The 18,893-nt window shown below is 51.2% G+C and overlaps 2 protein-coding genes across 2 annotated transcripts; both read right to left on the minus strand.

Annotated features, from left to right (window-relative positions):
* Positions 1–4,157: 4,157 nt before the first annotated feature.
* On the minus strand, positions 4,158–9,147 carry LOC142041564 (olfactory receptor 52K2-like). Its single transcript, XM_075050485.1, has one exon. The coding sequence runs from the start codon at positions 8,289–8,291 to the stop codon at positions 7,263–7,265; it is 1,029 nt and encodes a 342-aa protein (XP_074906586.1). The 5' UTR covers positions 8,292–9,147; the 3' UTR covers positions 4,158–7,262.
* A 4,528-nt stretch (positions 9,148–13,675) lies between these two features.
* Positions 13,676–15,728, minus strand: LOC142041474 (olfactory receptor 52I2-like). The gene has a single exon (XM_075050358.1). It carries the CDS (start codon positions 15,709–15,711, stop codon positions 14,764–14,766), a length of 948 nt encoding a protein of 315 aa, XP_074906459.1. The 5' UTR covers positions 15,712–15,728; the 3' UTR covers positions 13,676–14,763.
* Between the last annotated feature and the right edge of the window lie 3,165 nt (positions 15,729–18,893).

Here is an 18,893-nt window from a genome sequence, read left to right on the forward strand (position 1 = left end):
GGGACCAAACCAAAATTACCATTAAAGTCTTTAAAAGCTCCTGGGCAAACAGGACCCCGGGTTTCACATGCCGTCCCAAACCAGAGCAGGGGCTGCGCGTACCTGGGGAAAGCGGCGCAGCCCTCCCGCCTGCGCAGGCAGCCAGGGCTGGTGGTTTTGGCACCGAACAGGCACAGCATTGGCAGCTCTGGCACTGGGAAGGTGGCAGTGCAGGGGATGGCAGGGGACGGCAGTGCTGCCTTTTGGCCAGGAGGTGCCTCCCGCGCTCCACGCGTGGTGCCGTGCCCGCTGCCACCGCGGTGGCCCCAGGGCCGCCCGGCCGCCCGCTTGCTCAGAGCAGAGGGAAGAGATTTGCAGGCGCGTTCATTTATTCTCTTCCCCTCCCAGCGAGGCTGGCAGGGCGAGCAGCAGCAGCGGGAGCAGCGGGGAAGGGCTGCCCTCCCCGGGCTCGCCGATCAGGAGTTAGCGGAGCAATTGCCAGCCTTGCAGAGGTGCCGGCAGCTTGGAAGGGCCACGACTTAGCAGAGAGGTGCTGGAGACGTGCAGGGCATCACCCGGACGCACGCACCCCTCTGCACCTGAGTCTGCCCCCACGGCCCTCGCTGACCCGCCGGCCCAGAGCCGGCAGGTTTGGGCATTTCTCCTCTCGCTACCTCTGCGACCCCGGGACGGGGCACGTGCTCCTGCTGCCACCGTCCCCCTGGCTCACCTGCCAGCCGTGCAAATTTCGGGGCAGGGAGGAAATCTGCTCCAGGAGCTGGGCTTTGCACGGCCCCACCGTGGGGACCCCTGCCCCTCTGCAAGAGGGGCTGACAGTGTGTGGGGGATGTGTGACGTTGTCTCTCCGTGTAGCCCACCATCCGAGCATGGAAGGGGCTTCAGGGCATCATCCCGGCAGCGCAGGTGGCTCTGACGCACCCCAGGGTCCGTGTCCCTTTGCCGGGGGCTCAGCCCAGCAGCCCCGCCGCAGCCGTTCGCAGGCTCAGACCATTCTCCAGTCTCGCCTCTCTGTTGCCCCCAGGATAAAATGCTCTAGGGGTACCCAGGACACCCCATTGCCAGGGTATTTTGCTCTGGGGTTGTGCCCACACAGGGGGATGAGGTAGAAGGGGGGTGTTTTGCAGTCCAGACTCTTTCCCTGACCACCGCCATCCCCTTGGCCGCCCCTTACCTGCCCGGACATGCTGGAGCTCGTTCCAGCCCACCAGCTGGGATGGGAGCCGGACAAAGAGGTGGCCAAGGGGCCTGTCACCGACACACTCAGCTCCTGCTGCTGCCTCCATGGCCCTGAAAAAAACCACCCTGCAGTGCTCTGCAGCTTGCTTTCTGCTGGGACCTGGCCTGGACCCCGCTCAGCAAAGGCCTGGTGACACTGGAGCTGAGGCAAGGACAGCTGGCTGCACTGCTGGGGACAGGGCGCGGGGGTGGCCGGGATGGGGCTGCGAGAACTCCCCATCCCAGTCCAGACCAGTTTGGCAGGTTGTCTTCTCCTGACTGTGCTCCTGAAGCAGCTCCAGGGCAGCAGACCCCCGGGGGAGCAGGGTGCACAGTGCAGGGTCCCCGGTGCAGAGTGGTTTATGCACCGTGGGGATGCTGAGCAGGGTCCGTACCCAGGGCAGTGCTGTCCTGGTGGGGAGGGGAATCTGGTTTTGGGAGTCACAAGCTGAAGGGTTTGCTGGGAAGCTGCTTTCAGAGCAGCCCCAAAAGCTGCCCATGTCCCATGAAGCCAGGAGAGCCATCAAGGCTGTTCCCCCGCAGACCCGGCACACCCCTGGCCATGTTGCACGGTCCCTGGGGATGCTGGTAGCCCGAGCTGCGCATCGCTGGCATGGCTGTAGGTCACAAGCGCCCCTAAAATGGGGGCAGTGGGGACAAATGTCAGGGCACCCCCAGCATTTCATGCTGGGCAAGAGGTGGCCTTGGGAAGTGGAGGCTGGAGCATGGCTTGGTCCCTTGCACCCGAGGCACTCAGCACGACCCCCCCAGGGGGGGAACAGGCTTCTGGCTTGGGGAAGAGCCATTCCCAGGCTCGGGACCCTCCAGCATTCCCCACAGTGGAACTGGGCACGGTATTTTGTGATGGAGCATCGCTGCGCTGGCAGTGAGCCCAGCACACCTCACTCAGGGACTCGGCCTGATCCTGCCTGCAGAAGGGCACATGCCGTTAGCCTCGGCAGGAGACTCATGCACTGTCCCCTTGCCCTGGGCAGAGATTTCGGGCTGTGGGGCCAGTGACATGAGGCAGGAGCATCCCTCCAAGATGTCTTATGCCCTCTGACTTATTTTCCTCCCTGGCCTTTCAAACAAGCCAAAGTTAAGAGCAATTGAATTTTGTTTATTTTTTTTTTTCCATCAGGCTCCCTTCCTGGGAGTAGTCCAATTAGTGATAACGAGCTGGATGGTAATTACAGCACAGGGCCACAGGAGGATTGATTGCTGGTGACCAGGCTGTTGCGGCCCGTGCCCCCCCCCGCCCCGGCTGGCTGCCGAGGGGCCAATTAGCGGGTTTGCAACCAATGATGCTTTGCTGGGGATTTTGCATCAGTTTCTTGGCTGGAGCCAGGGCTGGTGGTACTGGGGGTGTGTGTGTGTGTGTGACTGTCCCCGCATCTCCTCGGCCATCGCACCGCGGGGAGAGACCTGCATGCAGGACCCCAGTCCCTCTTTCCAGACACACCCCTGCCCCAAATAATTAACTCCTTTCCAACATCCCCCCAGCCCTGCATGGGGGCACTGGTGGCTCTGGGACCCTCTGTCCTCTTTGCAGAGGGACGTGTGTTTGGGCAGCTGTGCCTCCCTGTCCCCCGGTGCCTGCTATGGCCAGGCAGAGACTCTCCTGGGGTGTCCACTAGGGACCCCTAAGCCCTCCCCTGGTGCTGGGGAGTTTTTGCTCCAGCTCCCCATGCTCAGGGCAGCTGCAGACTTCATGCAGCTCCCCTGGGTCCGTGGGGCAGCTGCCTGGTACGAAGAACAGCAGCCAAGTCCAGACTTTTCAGAGGTCTGTAAAAATCAGATCTACCCTCACCCAAAACCAGCCCCAGGGCTGGGACATTTTTAGGGGCTGAAAATGCCATGGTGAAATGAGAAAACCTGTTCCAGTGGCACCTCGAGCACTCACTGCTGGGAGTCTGGGCTTGGGTGGTGTTTCCAAAAGGGACATTTTGTGCTGCAGATCCCAAGAAGGGTTGTATACTACAGCCATGTAAGGACATGCCACTGAATAGTGTTAATTTAGCTGGGATTAAAATATACATTAATTTTGAGTAGCCTGAGGCTGGGGCATGGACAAGGGTGGGAAGGAATGGTGCAGGTTCTGGGCTGGTACAGGCAGGGGGTGAACAGGCAGGAGGATGGGTGGGAGCTGGGGTCTGTGCCCAACCCAGGGCCCTGAGCAGCCAGTGCTGGACTTGCCAGGGGCACTATGGGCTGAAACCTTTTCATTTGTGCATGCTCATCCAGGTCTTTCATGCCATCCCACAGACAGGTCTGTGTATTGCCGCCACACTCGAGGAATTTGCACCAGCACTGCTCAGGGAGCTGCAGCCAAACCAGCGTCCCCATCTCGAGGTGCCGTGGTGGTTCAGGGGTGCTGGCCTCGCACTAAAGGCTTTGCAACTCTGCAACCAGCTCCCGAGGGAGCAGAGACCTCCACGCATGGCCGGGGCTGGGTACCTTTGCAGAGGCCGGTGGGCAGCGCAGGTCTCGGTGCCCCATCTCCAAACAGCTCTGCTGGCAGGCACCTACCCCCGCCAGCACTCACAGGGTTAAACTGTTGTTTGCTTTGGACACTTCACCCGAAGGAGAGATTAAAAATTAGCAAGTGAGCTATTGCTAATAGCTGGAAGTGTCCTGAGGCTAATTAGCGCGATGCATCTATCTGTTGGTCTCACGGCTACTTTGTAGGTAAACAAGGGAAAGTGCCTCTTTCCTTGGGGCTCCTCGGTGGACGAACTGGAGCTGCCTCAGCCAGGAGCAAGTGGGAAATCACAAGCTGGGAGCAGCTCGGTGTCACAGGCAGAGCTCCAGTGACAGGGACACCCCCGGCCCCCCGCTACCGCAGCCCCCTGCACGGGGGGGGCTGTTTGCAGAGGGGACCCTGCGGGGCTTGGCTGGGCCGGGCTGCAGCAGGGTGGTCTTTGCCGCTGGTGCCCCTTGCACTGAGCCGCCACGTGTCACCTGCGTGAGGGCAGGCCAAAGCATCTGCTTCGTTAGCAATCAGGGCTCTTCTCCACCTTCGCACGGTGCCAGGGCAAATGCTGTCCCCCGAACTCACCAGCAGCCAGGACTCCCTAACCAGTCAGGACTTGCACCACCAGCACTGTTTTATCATTGATTCGACATCCGCAGTGGGCAGAGAGTAGATCCCTCACTTCACAAAGCCCAGTCCCGCTCACAGCCAAGTCAGTGGCAGTTTTCTCTGTGAAATCATGAGTAGTGGGGCCACGTCCTGACCACTGCTGGTAGGATGCCCGCTCAGCTAGGACCAACCTTTCCTTGCTTGTACCTATGAAGTACATGAAGGAGTGGCTGCTTCACCCGATGGGTGTGCTGGTGTCCAGAGGGACCTCGGTGGGATGGACAAATGGGCCAACAGGAACCTCGTGAAGTTCAACCAGAAGTGCAAAGTCCTGCCAGGACTGGGGAACAAGCTCAGGCACCAGCACAGGCTGGGACCACCCAGCTGGAACATAGCTTTGCAGAGAAGGACCTGGAGGGTCCTGGTGGGCACCAAGCTGACCACGAGCAAAGGTGGCCAAGGGTGTCCTGGGCTGCATCAGGAGGAGCATGGCCAGTGGGTTGAGGGAGATGATGCTTCCCCTCTGCTCAGTACTGGGGAGGCCACACCTGGAGTGCTGGGTCCGGTGCTGGGCTCTCCAGTATGAGAGAGACATGGACATACTGGAAAAAGTCCAGCCAAGGGCCACAAAGATGCTGCAGGGGCTGGAGCATCTCTGCTATGAGGAAAGCCTGAGAGAGCAGGGACTGCTCAGCCTGGAGAAGAGATGGCTCAGGGGGATCTTATTAATGTATATAAATAACCAAAGAGAGGGTGCAAAGAGGATGGGGACAGGGTCTTTCCAGTGGTGCCCTGGGCCAATGGCTCTGGACCAAGTTCATAGTATCTTGAGATTTTTTTTCCTTTTAGACATTTTGGTGGCTCAGATGAGCACTGGCAATGGTGCATGGCTGGGCACAAGGGTGAAGTTTGCCATCACTCACATTGCTTGAGCATTTCTGCCTGTGCAAGGGTAGGAGGTGGCAGGCTGAGAGCTCACCTGTGGTTTCTGTTGGAACTGAAGTTTTGAGATTTAAACTTTTTTTTATTTGTGGAAAAAACATCCTGTAGATGGTCTTGATGCAGAGAGCAGGAAGCAGAGACAGAAAAGATCACATTTAATTTTTAGTCCTTTGCTCTCTCAGGGTCTCAGTGTCGAGAGTCACGCACTGATCTCTGGCAGCGTTCAATGAAGGCAGAAGCATCTCTTAAGGCATTGATGGCAGGGAGCACATTGTACAACACCATCGGTGACAGCAGTGCTGGTCCTGAGCAGTGATAACCCCCTGTTTGCCTTGCTGACTGGGGAAGCAATTAGAAACATAACCAGAGTTTGTAAGAACATATATGGAAGCTCTTTCATACAAGCTGGGAGCACCCTGCACTCTGTCCTTTTCTGCGCAGCAAAATGCTCCCAGTTTCAGTCTCACACTAAACGCTAAATCCCTGTGGACTTATCTATTCCCCGTCAATGCCCAGTGCCAGAGGGCCTGGCTCCAATGACGGGTCACCTGGCCCTTTCTCCTGCCCTGCAGCAGGATCAGCAAGATGCTTGTCTAAGGTTCTCCAGTGGTGGATTGCCTCCTTTCCAAGCAACCTGTTCAAGTGCTGAACACCTTTCAGGCAGACTTTTTTAAACACGTCTAACCTAAACATTGATAGCCAAGATTAATATACAATACACAATAGCCTGTCAGAATTCAAGGAGCACCTGGATGACGCTCTTAGTCATACGGTTTAGTTTTAGGTAGTCCTGTGAGGAGCAGGGAGTTGGACTCGATGATCCTTATGGGTCCCTTCCGACTTGAGATATTGTATGATTCTATGATTCTTTGAAGTTTTCCAGCTGACGCATATCAGTGGGACTTGCATGATTTATGTCGGTTTTGAGAGAGATTTGGATGATCTGTAAAGGGAGGAAGGAAGGAAGCGAAGATGGGTGGATGCATCACATTTTACAGGAAACATTTTCTTTTCCTTACTTCTTGAGTAGACCACTCTCTCTCCAAAGTGGGTGATAAATCTGCATTCACTCTTTGCGGAATTATGAAGTAACTTTTTCCTAGAGTGATCTGTGATCATTCCTGGCACCTGTAACCATAGGTTACATCAGGAATAGGAAACAGCTTTCGCTTTAGATGTGTGAGTGTTTTTCTGAGCTCAGTGTATGCAGCAGCAATTGCTTCTACGCAGAGCTCCATCGTCATCCTGGGTTCCTCCTTTCCAGCTGATTCCTGCAGCACTGGCACTTGGGTTGGCTCGTGGTTCCTTGCATTTGCTTTGCTGGATTTGCAAACATCTGTGACACTTTGCTTTACGATGTTGCCTTTGCATCAACGTGCATGTGGTCCTGGTCAGGGTTTATGGTGGAGATGCACAAAGAGGTGTGGAAGGTGATGGTTGAGACTGCCACAGTGACTGTCTAACTGTAGCCTTTGATTGAAGCAGACTCCTGTCCCTGGAGATCCTGGTAGCCACGACATTTCTCAGATACACTGGTCTGACTACTGATTAGAAGTGGAGAGTAGATGCGTCTTACATGGATGGATGCAGGAGATGCAGGGGGAGTCGTTCCCATCCCTTGTGAGCAAGGAAGGGGTCAGGGCATCCTCTCCTCCCCTCCACATGGGACCTAAGGCACTGAGCACCATGGTATCACCTTGCTGGTACTTGGTGGGGTGAACTGTCCTCTCTGGCTGATGCGCTTTGGTCTGTGGGGCACCTCAGCCATTTGCCACAGGGGCTAAAATGCTGCTAGTGATATCAGAGAGCTACCACGATGTAACATTTCCCAGTGATATCTCGGAAAACAGGAGCGCATTGGCCAAAGGGACAGTTGCCCAGCACTCATCAGGACTGGCCCATTGGTTTCATGTGAGTAATCTATTGCCTTGTCAGCATTAGGCATCTGGTCTAGGTTCACTTTCTAGTCACTGGAGAAAGAGGGACATTTCTGGGGGATAATTCATTGCACTTAACTTCACACCTATTCTAGGATGGGATAAATTATTTTCTGGCGGTGCCCACCTCTCTCAACATCTGACTGGTCTTTATCAGCTTGTGAGACACTGAGTCCTGCCAACTTCCCCAGCAGTCTGAAGATCCCTTCCTGGATCTGCTTCATCTTTATGCCATAAATGAGGGGGTTGAGCATGGGAGGGACTGTCAAATAGAAATCAGCCACCAGGACTTGGACATGAGGTGCCAAGCCGAAAGAGAACATCTGCAGGTACATGGAGAGAAGGCCACCTACGTAAAACAGCAGGATGATGGAAACATGGGACCCGCAGGTCCTGAGGGCCTTGAGACGAGCCTCTTGGGATGGCAGCCTCATCACAGACCTGAGTATCATACCATAGGAGAAGGTGATGAAGACAGAGTCTGTCCCCACCAATAGTGTTGCCACAACGAGGCTGTAGAGATCGCTGACAGATGGGTCGGCACAGGCCAGCTCCACCACGGCCATGTGCTCACAGTAGGAATGAGGGATGACTCTGGTTTTGCAGTAGGGTAAGCTGGTGAGGAGGCACATCAAAGGTATCATGACACCGGCTGCCCTGGCCAGAGACAGCAGTCCTATCTGGATGGTCCTTGAGCTCGTTAGGGTGGTGGTGTATCTCAGAGGGTTGCAGATGGCTACATAGCGGTCAAAGGCCATTGCCAGGAGCACCCCTGACTCCACTGCAGTGAAAGTGTGGATGAAGAACATCTGGATGAAGCAGGCCTCAAAACCAATCTTTCTTGAATCCAACCAGAATACACACAACATTTTAGGAACTACAGCAGTTGAGAAGATGAGGTCGATGACAGCCAACATGGAAATGAAATAGTACATAGGCTCATGGAGGCTTTTGTCCAGCCTCACGGCAAGAAGGACCATGCTATTTCCCAGCAAGGTCATGATGTACATAAAGCAGAATGGGATGGAAATCCACATGTGGAGAGCTTCCAGGCCAGGGATGCCCGTCAGGAGAAAAGGCAAAGAGTTGGTGTTGGATCGGTTGTTGGTTGACATGGCGCAGGTGGGCCAAGCCACATCCTTGTTCTCATTTTTGGTTCCCTGTAACAGTGATAGAAAGGTTGGGATTTTGCTGCCATCAGTTTGATCATAAAACTGTGCACACTGCAGTTCTCAAGCATCACACAATTTTGTTGTATTTATTTGGGGAAAAACTTTCAGAACCCATTATCTATGGTCAGACTTTTAAATGGATGTTGTGGTCAGTGCTTTCCAGAGGACACATCACTGGAGAATCCTGGCTGTCCTATTGCTTGCATGGGGCCACCTATCCTTCTGCTTCTCCTTCCAGCCCCTCTGATTTACCTCTAGCTTTTGCCTTACACACATCTGTCTAAAGGCTGGCACCACGGTGTCCTGCCCTGTCATGGCTTCCAGCCACTATCGCCACTATCAGTGAACAGAAGTGAGGCAAAGTGACCCCAGGCTCTTTAGCCCTTGCCCAGCCTTCATGAACAGTTCAATGGCAGGACTTAAGGACTTGCTGCAAGGGCTTGGAAGCAAGTCCTCCGTCCCTATGCCCTGCTCAGAGAGAGGACTGGGCATATGGGTCCAGATCACACAAGTTCCATCCTGTTGCTACTTTGGGTCATGCAGAAGCTGCACCTAGACGATGTGTCCATGGTGAAACTGGGCTGAGAGAAAATGCAGCCAGAATAATAATGCTCCGAGCTGCCATCCGACACTAAGGGAACACAAGCATCATTGACAGCCTCTAACTGCTAGCCACAGTCAAGGAGGGTAGAATTAAATTGGTACCACCCCTCCTCCACACTCATCTATCCATGAGACTGAAGGCCAAACTAATGCAGAATGCTGTCCTGTCAAAAACAGTGGAGGTACACCTGTTTTTTCCTCTCTGGAGCCCAATAACATGGGATTTGTTAAAGTATGCTTTCCTGAAAGAAATTGCACTATTGCAGGCTCGTGGGCATCCAGAGATGGAGAACCTCCCTCCCTTGATTTTTGCCTCAAGTGCTAATCATCCTCACGGTTATAACCATGTGCTTTTCTTCCCATTTGACATTGCCTGTCTACTCCTCCCAGCCACAGCATCCTCCTCTACCTTCCTATGCTTGGCCAGAGAACCCTTTATGGCAGAGCACCTTCACTGCATGAGGGTATGTACTTCCCATGACCAAGGAGTTATTCTTAATAAATTAAAGACCTGGAGCACTGCAAGTTTCTCCTCTCCACTCACCTGTTCCACTAGCTGTCTTACTGAGAGGGGTTTTTTTTGCATATCTCCAAGATTTCAACACTTTTTTTGAAAAAATATAACCTCTTCCATTTCCCTTTTATTTCTGCATCCAAAATTGCACTAGCCCTCTGGGTCCCAGTGTTACCCTCTCACTGTGCTGTCAGCTACTTTCCAGAGCCTCTGTTCTCCAGGATACAGTGCTCGACTCTGAAAACCTGCCTGACTCTCCTCAGCTTATTGCAGGTGGTTCCTTTGGATGACCAAGTCTGCCAAGCTCTCTAGACTGCGCTGCGGGACTTGCCTTTCCCTGGCATTATTTGAGACACAATTTGTGCTGATTTTGGGACGATTGATGAAAGTCGTACAGAATACCTTCTAGTCTAGAGCCAGCCACTGTGGCACCCCTGCAAAAACACAAACTTTTTGTGATGATGGTTCTGACAGCTTCATTTTGAGGTCTCTTAATCATCCAGTTCTTCATCCACTTTGCTGATGCTTCACAGATGTTGCATTGTGTCAGCTCCTCACCCGAAAGCAGTGTGGTGGAGGCACATTTCTTTTAGATACCTCTGTGTACAGTACTCAAACACACACACATGCACACGTTGATTAACTAAACTTGCTATCTCATCAGAAAATGAAATCAGGTTTGTTTGACAAGAGCTGTTTCCTGCAAAGCCATGTTGATTGCCATAATTTAATTTGATTCCAATCCTTTAATTCTTTATTGACCAAATCTCCTGTTAACTTCTTGAGCATTCTGCTGGGCATTGACGTCAGGCTAAGCAATCTGCAGCTAATCACATCATCGTACTTTCTCGCTAAAGTAATGGCCTGAGGAAGCATCTGCAATCACTGCAGCATGCCAGGACTCATAAAAGTTTGGCAGAACAGACCAAAGACCTCCTTGGTCAACTCAGAGATGCTTTTTCCCTTGTGCAAATTACCCAGACCTTCTGCTGTATTTGTTTTCTGTTCTTAGCAGAAGCTGTTTAACATCCTTCCCAGCTACCAATCAATTAAATTACATTAAAAAATAAAGTTCTCTGATTACCTTTCTCTCAGGTAGTCATAGACCTCTCTTGTCTGCTTTTGTCTGATTTCTCTGCTTAACAGCTTCTAACTCCCAGCAGATCCTGACAAGCTCCCGAATTTCACTTTGTCCATGATGCTTTATCTGCAGCTTTCAGTGCTCCAGTCAATTCCCTAACCACAGCCATCCTTTTCTACAAGCATGCAGGGTAGCAGGCTTGGTCATTAGGTGAACTCGTTCAAAACCTCTCCTAACTTACTCTACAGTTTCCCTGTCTAAATTCCCTCTGCCTTTGAGCTCCCTCAGCTTTGGGAAAAAGGAACTTTAATGAAAAATCAGCATTGCAGGCTGAAATGCATTGAGATCACTGCCACTGGTTCCTAGGCACCACCAACTTGTTTTCCTGTAGTTTAATTCCTCTTTACTCTTCACGGTTAATTAGCGCTGGACACAGAACCCCTTGATTGAAGGAATGGTCCCTGCGCTCTGCTGTGACATTTTGTCTGCTTTGTCACACCTTCCAGACTGAGCTGTCCCCACCTCAACCCTCGCACCCCTTTCCTTCTCATCACAGACACCTCGGCGGCAGCGGGGATTGCCCACTGCAGCATAGTGCATCCTTCAGACACACTTTCCCATGGAGATAAACCAAGGTTATTTCAGGACGGGGCACAAAGGCGAGTGCTGCCTGACCTGGCTGCTAGCACTGTGTTTGGGACACGTGTTCACATCGAAGGCAAAGCTCCAGCTGAGGACCGTGCCCTGACCGATGAGCATGTAGCTGGTCCGGTGTGTGCCTCTGGGGCACTCGCTCCTCCTCCACAAATTGCACCATGGATGCAGGATACATCCCCAAAATAATGCTTTGTCCCGCAGCTGGGTCGGGATTCTGGGCCAGTGGGCTGCCTGCCTCCTTCACCTCTCCACCCGACCCCGACCGAGCTGCACGTGTGACATAATCCAGCCTATTTCACCAAATTCCGCCCATCAGTGAGAACCCCTGGCTGTGTGCCTACAGCTTTCTATTCAGATGCCTGCTGTTGTATGCAAGGGATTAAGAACATTATCTGTGGTTGAAAATCTAGTTTGTTTCACAGAAAATGTATATTTAGCTAATTATTGATTAATTTATACAAACCGAAAGAAGGCAACTCTCTTGCAGCAAACAATTTCTGGTTTTGGTTAAAAGGCTTGGTATTTATTTGTTTACTTTTTTAAACTGAAGTCCTATTTTTACCTCAAAAATACTTAAAAAATCCGAATTCTGCAGCCTTGGGTCTGCAGTTTCATTTAATAAGAAACTTTAAAATTTTGAAAAACTACTTGAAATAAAATTTTTCCAGCAGTTGCCTTTTTTCCTAACAAACAGACTCACACTGTGAATGCATACAGGGCAGATGCTGAAGTCCCACCAGCCTCCTGTCCTTAGGCACCCGGAGCAGCCTGCCATGCCCTGACTCATGCCAGTCCTCCCGTACAGCCACCCACCTTGCCCTCTGCTTGCAGACAGCTGCCACCCTTGGGGACACTCACGCCGAGAAAGAAACATCTCCTGTGTGCGGGAGGGCAGAGCTGCAGGGCTGTGCATAAATCACCCCAGGCAATGCTGCTGGGAGCCTCCTGGATGGAGATTCCCAAGAGCAGGACTCCTCTCCAGACATCTTCTGTAATAACCTCAGCGAGGGGGCTGGACGGTAACAGCCTCAGTCCCAAGTCGATTCTCTCTCATCTAATTTCTTTTACAAATGGCAGGTGCTAGGAGATGACCAAGGGAGACACGAATAGGATGTGCAAGTAGTCTCCAGCAGAATGAAAGACCTTGTGTTTCTGCTTGGAGCAGTGCAAGTGCAGTTTCATTTCTGGCTCTGCTGAACGAGTAGCTGGAAGTCTCTACTGGCTCTCAGTGCAAAGGGCCATGCCACGGCATGAACTGTCCTCGTCCCCAACAGACCCCCTCCCCAAGCCCCAGGCAGCATAAGGCTGAAATGTGCAAATTCAGTACAGCAAAAAATGCAAATTCAGGATAGCAGAAACATTCTGTCAACTGTTTTTTCAAGATGTCAGGGAAGAGTGCAGCAGAAAATCGGGTAAACACCACAAAGACAGGAAAAAATATTTTTGACATGAGGAATGACACATTCAAACCAGTTTTGAAACTGAATGTCTTTCAGTGAGTTTAATTTTTAAATTAATGTAGAAGTGAGGACTAAACATGACATTTTGGGTGGGATTCATCTAAACAAACACAGGTGGCAGTTGTAGACATGGTATCAGTCTATGACTGGAGCTAGTCCTCCAGATTGCCTTCATATCCATGGAGACAAACAGTGACTGCAGCAGCATTCATCCCAACCTGAAGCTGATATCTGAAATAGGTCAGGGGAATTATGCTGCACCTGCCTTTTTCATTGCCATGACTATAAGGGCGATGGTGATGACCGTGTGGACCTCTGCCCTGAATGTGTCTGAGGAGGATGAGAGTTGTCCCACTCCTTTGCTGTCGGAGGAGACATGCCACCTCTGTATGCTTTTATTCTGAATCCTTGTGTTAATGGAGACAGTCCCCCAACTTCATCCCTCTGCTCCTCCTCCACCCTCAGACCCAAGTGGCATCATGGCTCCTCTCTCTGGATGCAACTCTCCCCCCCCGAAGCAGAGGACCATGAGCACTGCTGAGACACAGCCATTCACCTCTGCTGAATTATCTCTATTTCATCACTTGCGTATCTTAAACATCCTAATGGGAGCTGTCACATAACCCTGGCAAAACACCCTGGGCAAATGCTCACCAGCCTGCTGCTTTTGTCCCAAAACATTGACTCTTTGTACTTTAGGTGTTACCAGAAGACTTCAGCCTGACCCCAGGAGGAGCATCCCTGCAGAGTGGGTGCAGAGCATCCATCCCTATGTCACTGGAGCATCTTCCATTTCTGAGGAGCAGGAACCCTTGTGGGTGGCTGAACCTCTGAACCTGCTGAACCTCTTAGTACTGAAGAAAGGCAAGGTATGGGAATACGAGTTGTTGGTGTTGGTACTTTGGATAGTTGCTGTTGATGTGTATTGTCATGTTCACTGAAACTGCACCTCTCCCAGGGAGCCTCCAGTACCCGTTCAAAATAATGCCTGCAGAGTATCTCCTTATCCCAGGTCAGAGCTGGACTCCCTCTGCTGATGCTAAGCTGTAGAGCCTCAGAAGGACTCCTTGTGCCTGCAGTTTCCAGATAAAACCTGCCATTTTGGAGGGACCTGACTTGTCTGGGTCATTCCCAGCTGGATCCCAGCTTCCAGAACAGGAGGGCCCTTGTACCTGGGGAAGTCTCAGCATGGTTCGGTACTGCAGCCCCCAGACAGAGCCTGTGAATCCTGGTAGGACATAGCTGGCTGGCTCAGAAAAGTCTGGGATGCAGCTGGTCTGCTGGCAGCAAGAGTTAGTCAGGCCTCAGGACCTACAGCACGCTGTCCTTCAGGCCTCCAAGACATGCTCAATTTAGTTATTCACAGACTGATGGCCATTACAACAAGCAGACACAGGATTGATAAGTACCCCCAAGCACATTCAGTGTTTATTTCCACCACTACAAGGTGTGGACACCTAGATACAGTGATAAACACCACTGTGCATCTCCCCACTTTGGTTTCCTCACCCAGCTGGTGTGAACTGTCAGATGGACAGAATGCTTAGAAGAGCTCAGTTTTGAAGATGTTCAGTTTTCATCATCACCCAGAAATGCAGAAAAGGTGGTCTGTGCTCACTGAGGGACAGCCTTCTGTGCAAGAGAAGCCCAGAGAGGAGACCCTGGCTGCAGCACCTGCAATGTGTGGCAGTCTCCTATTGCTAGCCCTGATAGTCCATCAGGGACTAAAGAAGACACCATAGAAGAAATTTCCGCATTTGGAATAGAATCTGTGTATTGACACAAATATACCTGGAGCCCTGAAATCTTGCTTTAAATTATCACAGGATTGTTCATGGCATTGGGAACATCTCAAAACTCAAAGGTGGCTGCTTACTTCTCTGTAACACCTGGAAAGAAGGAAGGGAAATAGTACCTGATATTTGCTCATGCTCTCAGTCCCAAATAACTCTCATCACAGAGCAGGGTCTCATGTGGTCATTAAAGCCAACAAGTCCTCCCTCCTTTCATTGCTTCTGTTTACCACGTGCATTCAGTGGGAATGAAATTGCTGCTGTCTTTGCATAGATGAGTACACCTGGAAAACCACTGACTACTGTGTCAGGCATGAACCTTCCTGGAAAATAGCATTTTGCACACTGCCTGACGAATCTGCTTGGTCCTCATGCTGTAAACGATGGGGTTCAGCATGGTGGGGAGGGTCAGGTAGAGATCAGCCAGCAGGACCTGTACATGCATGGATATGCCGCTGCCAAACTGCTGTGCATAGATGGAGACTATCCCGGGGATGTAATACAGCAGCATCACGCAGATATGACACCCGCAGGTGCTGAAGGCCTTCCAGCATGATTTCTTCCCCAGGACAGTTTTAAGGATCATCCCATAGGACACAGCAATGAAAGCCATGTCCATCCCTACTATAAGAGAGGACCCAGCCACACTGTAAAGCCCACTGGGTCTGGGGTCTGTGCACGCCAGCTTCGCCACGGCCATGTGCTCGCAGTACGAATGGGGAACCACATGGGAACGGCAGTAGGGGAGGTTTGTCACCATCCCTGTCAAGGGCACCATGAAAAGCAGAGCTCTCACCACAATGGCCAGGCCTATTTGGGCAATTTTTTGACGATTCAGGATGGCTTGGTACCTGAGGGGGTGACAAATTGCAATGTAGCGGTCAACAGCCATGGCCAGGAGCACTCCCGACTCCCCTGATGTTGTGGAGTGAACAAGGAACATCTGAACGAAACAGGCCACGTAACCAATCTCAGTGGAGTTCAGCCAGAATATGCTCAGCATCTTGGGGATAATGGATGTCACCATCACCACATCGATGACCGCCAGCATGCCCAGGAAGCAGTGGATGGGGTCACGCAGGGACCTGTCCACCCTAATGACAAGCAAAACTACACCATTTCCTACCAAGGCAATGATATAGCCTGAGCAGAAAAGGATGCCCAGACAGGTGGGGAAAGCTTCCAGGCTGGGGACACCCACAAGGATGAAAGAGGAGGAGCTGCGGCTGGGGTGGTTGAAGGCATCAGAAGCCATGCAGGAGAATCTTGCTTTTGTGCTTAAAAAAAGGAGCCCGGTTTTGAGCCCTGAGCTGTCCAGAACTACGAGATAAGGTGGGGTCCCTGCATCAGTGAAAGAGCCAAATCAGGGATCCACATCGTTATTACGATGTGTGAGATGGGAGCACTACAGCATAACATGACCAGGTAGGGGGAATGGATCAGAAATGCTGAATAAATGGGGCTGTTATAGCTTGAAAGTTCCTATAAGGTGAAGAAGTTCATGTTTCAAGTTGTGCCACCAGGGATAACCAAGGGACTTCTACAGTTCATTGCTTGTGAAAGGCTTGTTTCTTTGTTGGTTGCTCACCACTTCTCAGCTGACATCTTGAAATAAGCTGCAAGAGGAGAGAAAAAGGTTAGCATCCAGCTTCCTTCAGACAGAGCTTTTGCCTGTGCATCCCTGGCTTCCCTGCAATGGCCCAATATAGGAAGTTCCTCCAAATTTGTAGGGCAAAAAGTGGTATCAGAAAGTGCTCTGGGACATTAAGTGGGGTCATGAAATTGCCTTTTGCTGCTCTATCTTTATTCTGTCATTCACCCATGAGAGAAGCCTGCAAAACTAGGTGGTAGTCAGAGGAAAAGATTAATTTCTGAGGTTTTATTCTGACAGGAGAAGCTTGGATGCGATACAAAACCTCCAGAGAACAATCCTGCAGAGACAAGAGGAAGAGTCTGGGTACAGTGGGCAGGATCTACACATTCATTTGTGCCAAAACTTTGCTACTGCTTCTGCCGCTTCTCCCCACACAATGGCAAAGACCAGGCAGGTGATGACCACACCAGATCCCTGCCTGTTAAAACAAATTGCCTGAATGATCGTCCACTGATAGCTCTTTACCAAGCAGCAAGCTGTGGGGTGACTCATAATACCCATGCTAGTAACAACATGGAGTAAAATTCACCTGTGTACAGCTCTGCTACAGCATCATTTAGGCCAAAATTTAATGTTAGACATGGCCAGTGTGGCAGTAGTGAGAGGCAGAAGCTAGACAAGTTCAGAACAGAAATAAAGAAGATATTGGGAGACACTAAGGAAACACAACACTTGAAGTTTTAAAATAGAGAGCAGACTTTCATAGGCTTTGAACCCTCCATTTGAACTACGGCTTAGCCGCAAGTTTGGGGTTGCTGCAGGAGCTGCTAGCTGAAAAGGCGGGTCAGGACAGAAGTGCTTATCTTCTGGTCTAAATGTCTGTGAATTAGGACATTTTAGAGGCTGAAACAGGATCGAAATTACTTTTTAATTATTGCACATGATTGCACTGCACTGACCCTCTGCATCCCCATAACCAGCAGCTGCAGGAGTGAGGTGTGACTCCAAATTTGAGCAGCAAGATTAACCTGTGGCTGCTTTCACCACCTCACGCTCCCAAGCAGACCCACATACTGCCAGTGACACAGACCAGCCCCTGCTGCAAAACAGAGCTGGGCACCCTCGGATGGCGCAAGCCCCAGTTTAACACAACAGATCTAAATGTCTTCATGAGGGTCCCTCCACAAAGACTCGGGGTACGGTTCAGCTGCCTAAACATAGGTGCCTCGAGCCATCTGAGACCCCCCGGTGCATCCCACTTGGCTTCTACTTCCTTTACACCCAGCAGGGTGCAGGTCCCTGCAAACCCTGGGTGATGGTCTGCCTCTCCCACATGGATGCCTTGGGTAGCTGGGAGCATCTCAGGTGGCTGGAGACATCCCAGTAAGGGGCAGTGGAATGACACCCTGAGGGTCTGAGACCCTGTTGCAGTCAGAGAAGAGCTCGAGCATGGAGCCTACAGATTAACTGACTCCCTAAATGTAGGGGTCTGCCCTAGGGTGAGAGGAGTTACTCTCCAGGATCCACTGACCATAGGGGCTGTGTCTCCACTGGCTGTAGTCAGTGCCTGGACACCAAGCACTCATGCACACAAGCATGCATGGACACCTACCTCCAGGCACTTACATGTGTCTGAATCCAGAGCTGCATCCCCAGGTGCCTAGATCCAAGGCAAGAGTATATTTGCCTCCAGGAGCTCTCTTCCACAGCCAGTGTCTGACACAATATTATTATCAGTATTGCAGCAGTACTGAAGAACACTGATCACAGTGACTTCTTGTCCTTGGAGATGGAAAAACATAGCACAGAAGAGCTTTGCAGCCTAAGCAAAGGCTTCTCATCCCAGTCTGCCAAGAAGGATAAGCCCAGGTATCTGTCTCACCTGTAGGACTATCACCCGGAGGGTTGCAGCAGTACATCTCTGTGTATCTCTAAGTGCAGTAAAGCTGGGGTATTAATCTATGCTCTGGAAATGCCCTAAGGGACAGCAGATGTAGGATGCAGAGGTTAGGTTGTCTGTCCTGTGATTTTAACACTGCTTCAGTTTCTTTCATTAGCTCTCCCTTGTAGTGTCATACCATTGGGGTCTCAGGGTTATGGTTGTCTCCAGAGGCTGCTGGGTGCCCATGAGGCCAATGTGCAAAATGTAAACTAAGAAGTCCATCTGAAGTGGAGAAAAATCCTTTTGGTTTTGCCAGAGAGGGCAAGATGGTTTGGAAACTCTGGCTTTCCACTCTTCACTCAGAACCATTACAAAAAACTTTTATGTTTGTTGAATCCCTGAAAAGAGTTTGTGCAAGAATCAACACAGGGAGGTAGGATCTCAGAGCAGGTCCTGAGCCTTGGCTGCATCATGCAGTACATAGGTGAGGAACAATGCCTACTGATCATGCATAAGGAAACCACACATCATAGCAAACCTCCAGCAGGTGTAAGGCCTGCCTTTAAGGATCATTAGCAGGATACCAGCTCATTAGGGAATAAATCCCTAATCTTCCCTAATTTTTCAGTTTATTTTCCAAAAAAAGATTTTGGGGAAGTACAGACAAGAACCTATGTGTGAGCAGAAGTGCAGTACAAGAGGAACACCATTCTGAAGTGGAGCTTGTCCTTTATTTTTCTGCAAGCCATATAAAGTTATTCTACCTGATACAAGGCAAGCAGGTATATTTATTTTATAGTGGTGACTGGGCTGTGTCAGGGCCAAGCGTGGCACTGAGGGGAGAGATGGAACTGCCCTGGAGAGCTTCCATCCCTGCTCTGTCCCACTGAGACCCTCTTCTGTCCTGTCCTGTCTTTTCTGTCTCCACTCTCAATGCTTCCTGCCCCCCTCCAAATCTTGG

The sequence above is a fragment of the Buteo buteo genome, chromosome 18 (assembly GCF_964188355.1).
Source record: "Buteo buteo chromosome 18, bButBut1.hap1.1, whole genome shotgun sequence".
Lineage (NCBI taxonomy): Eukaryota > Metazoa > Chordata > Aves > Accipitriformes > Accipitridae > Buteo > Buteo buteo.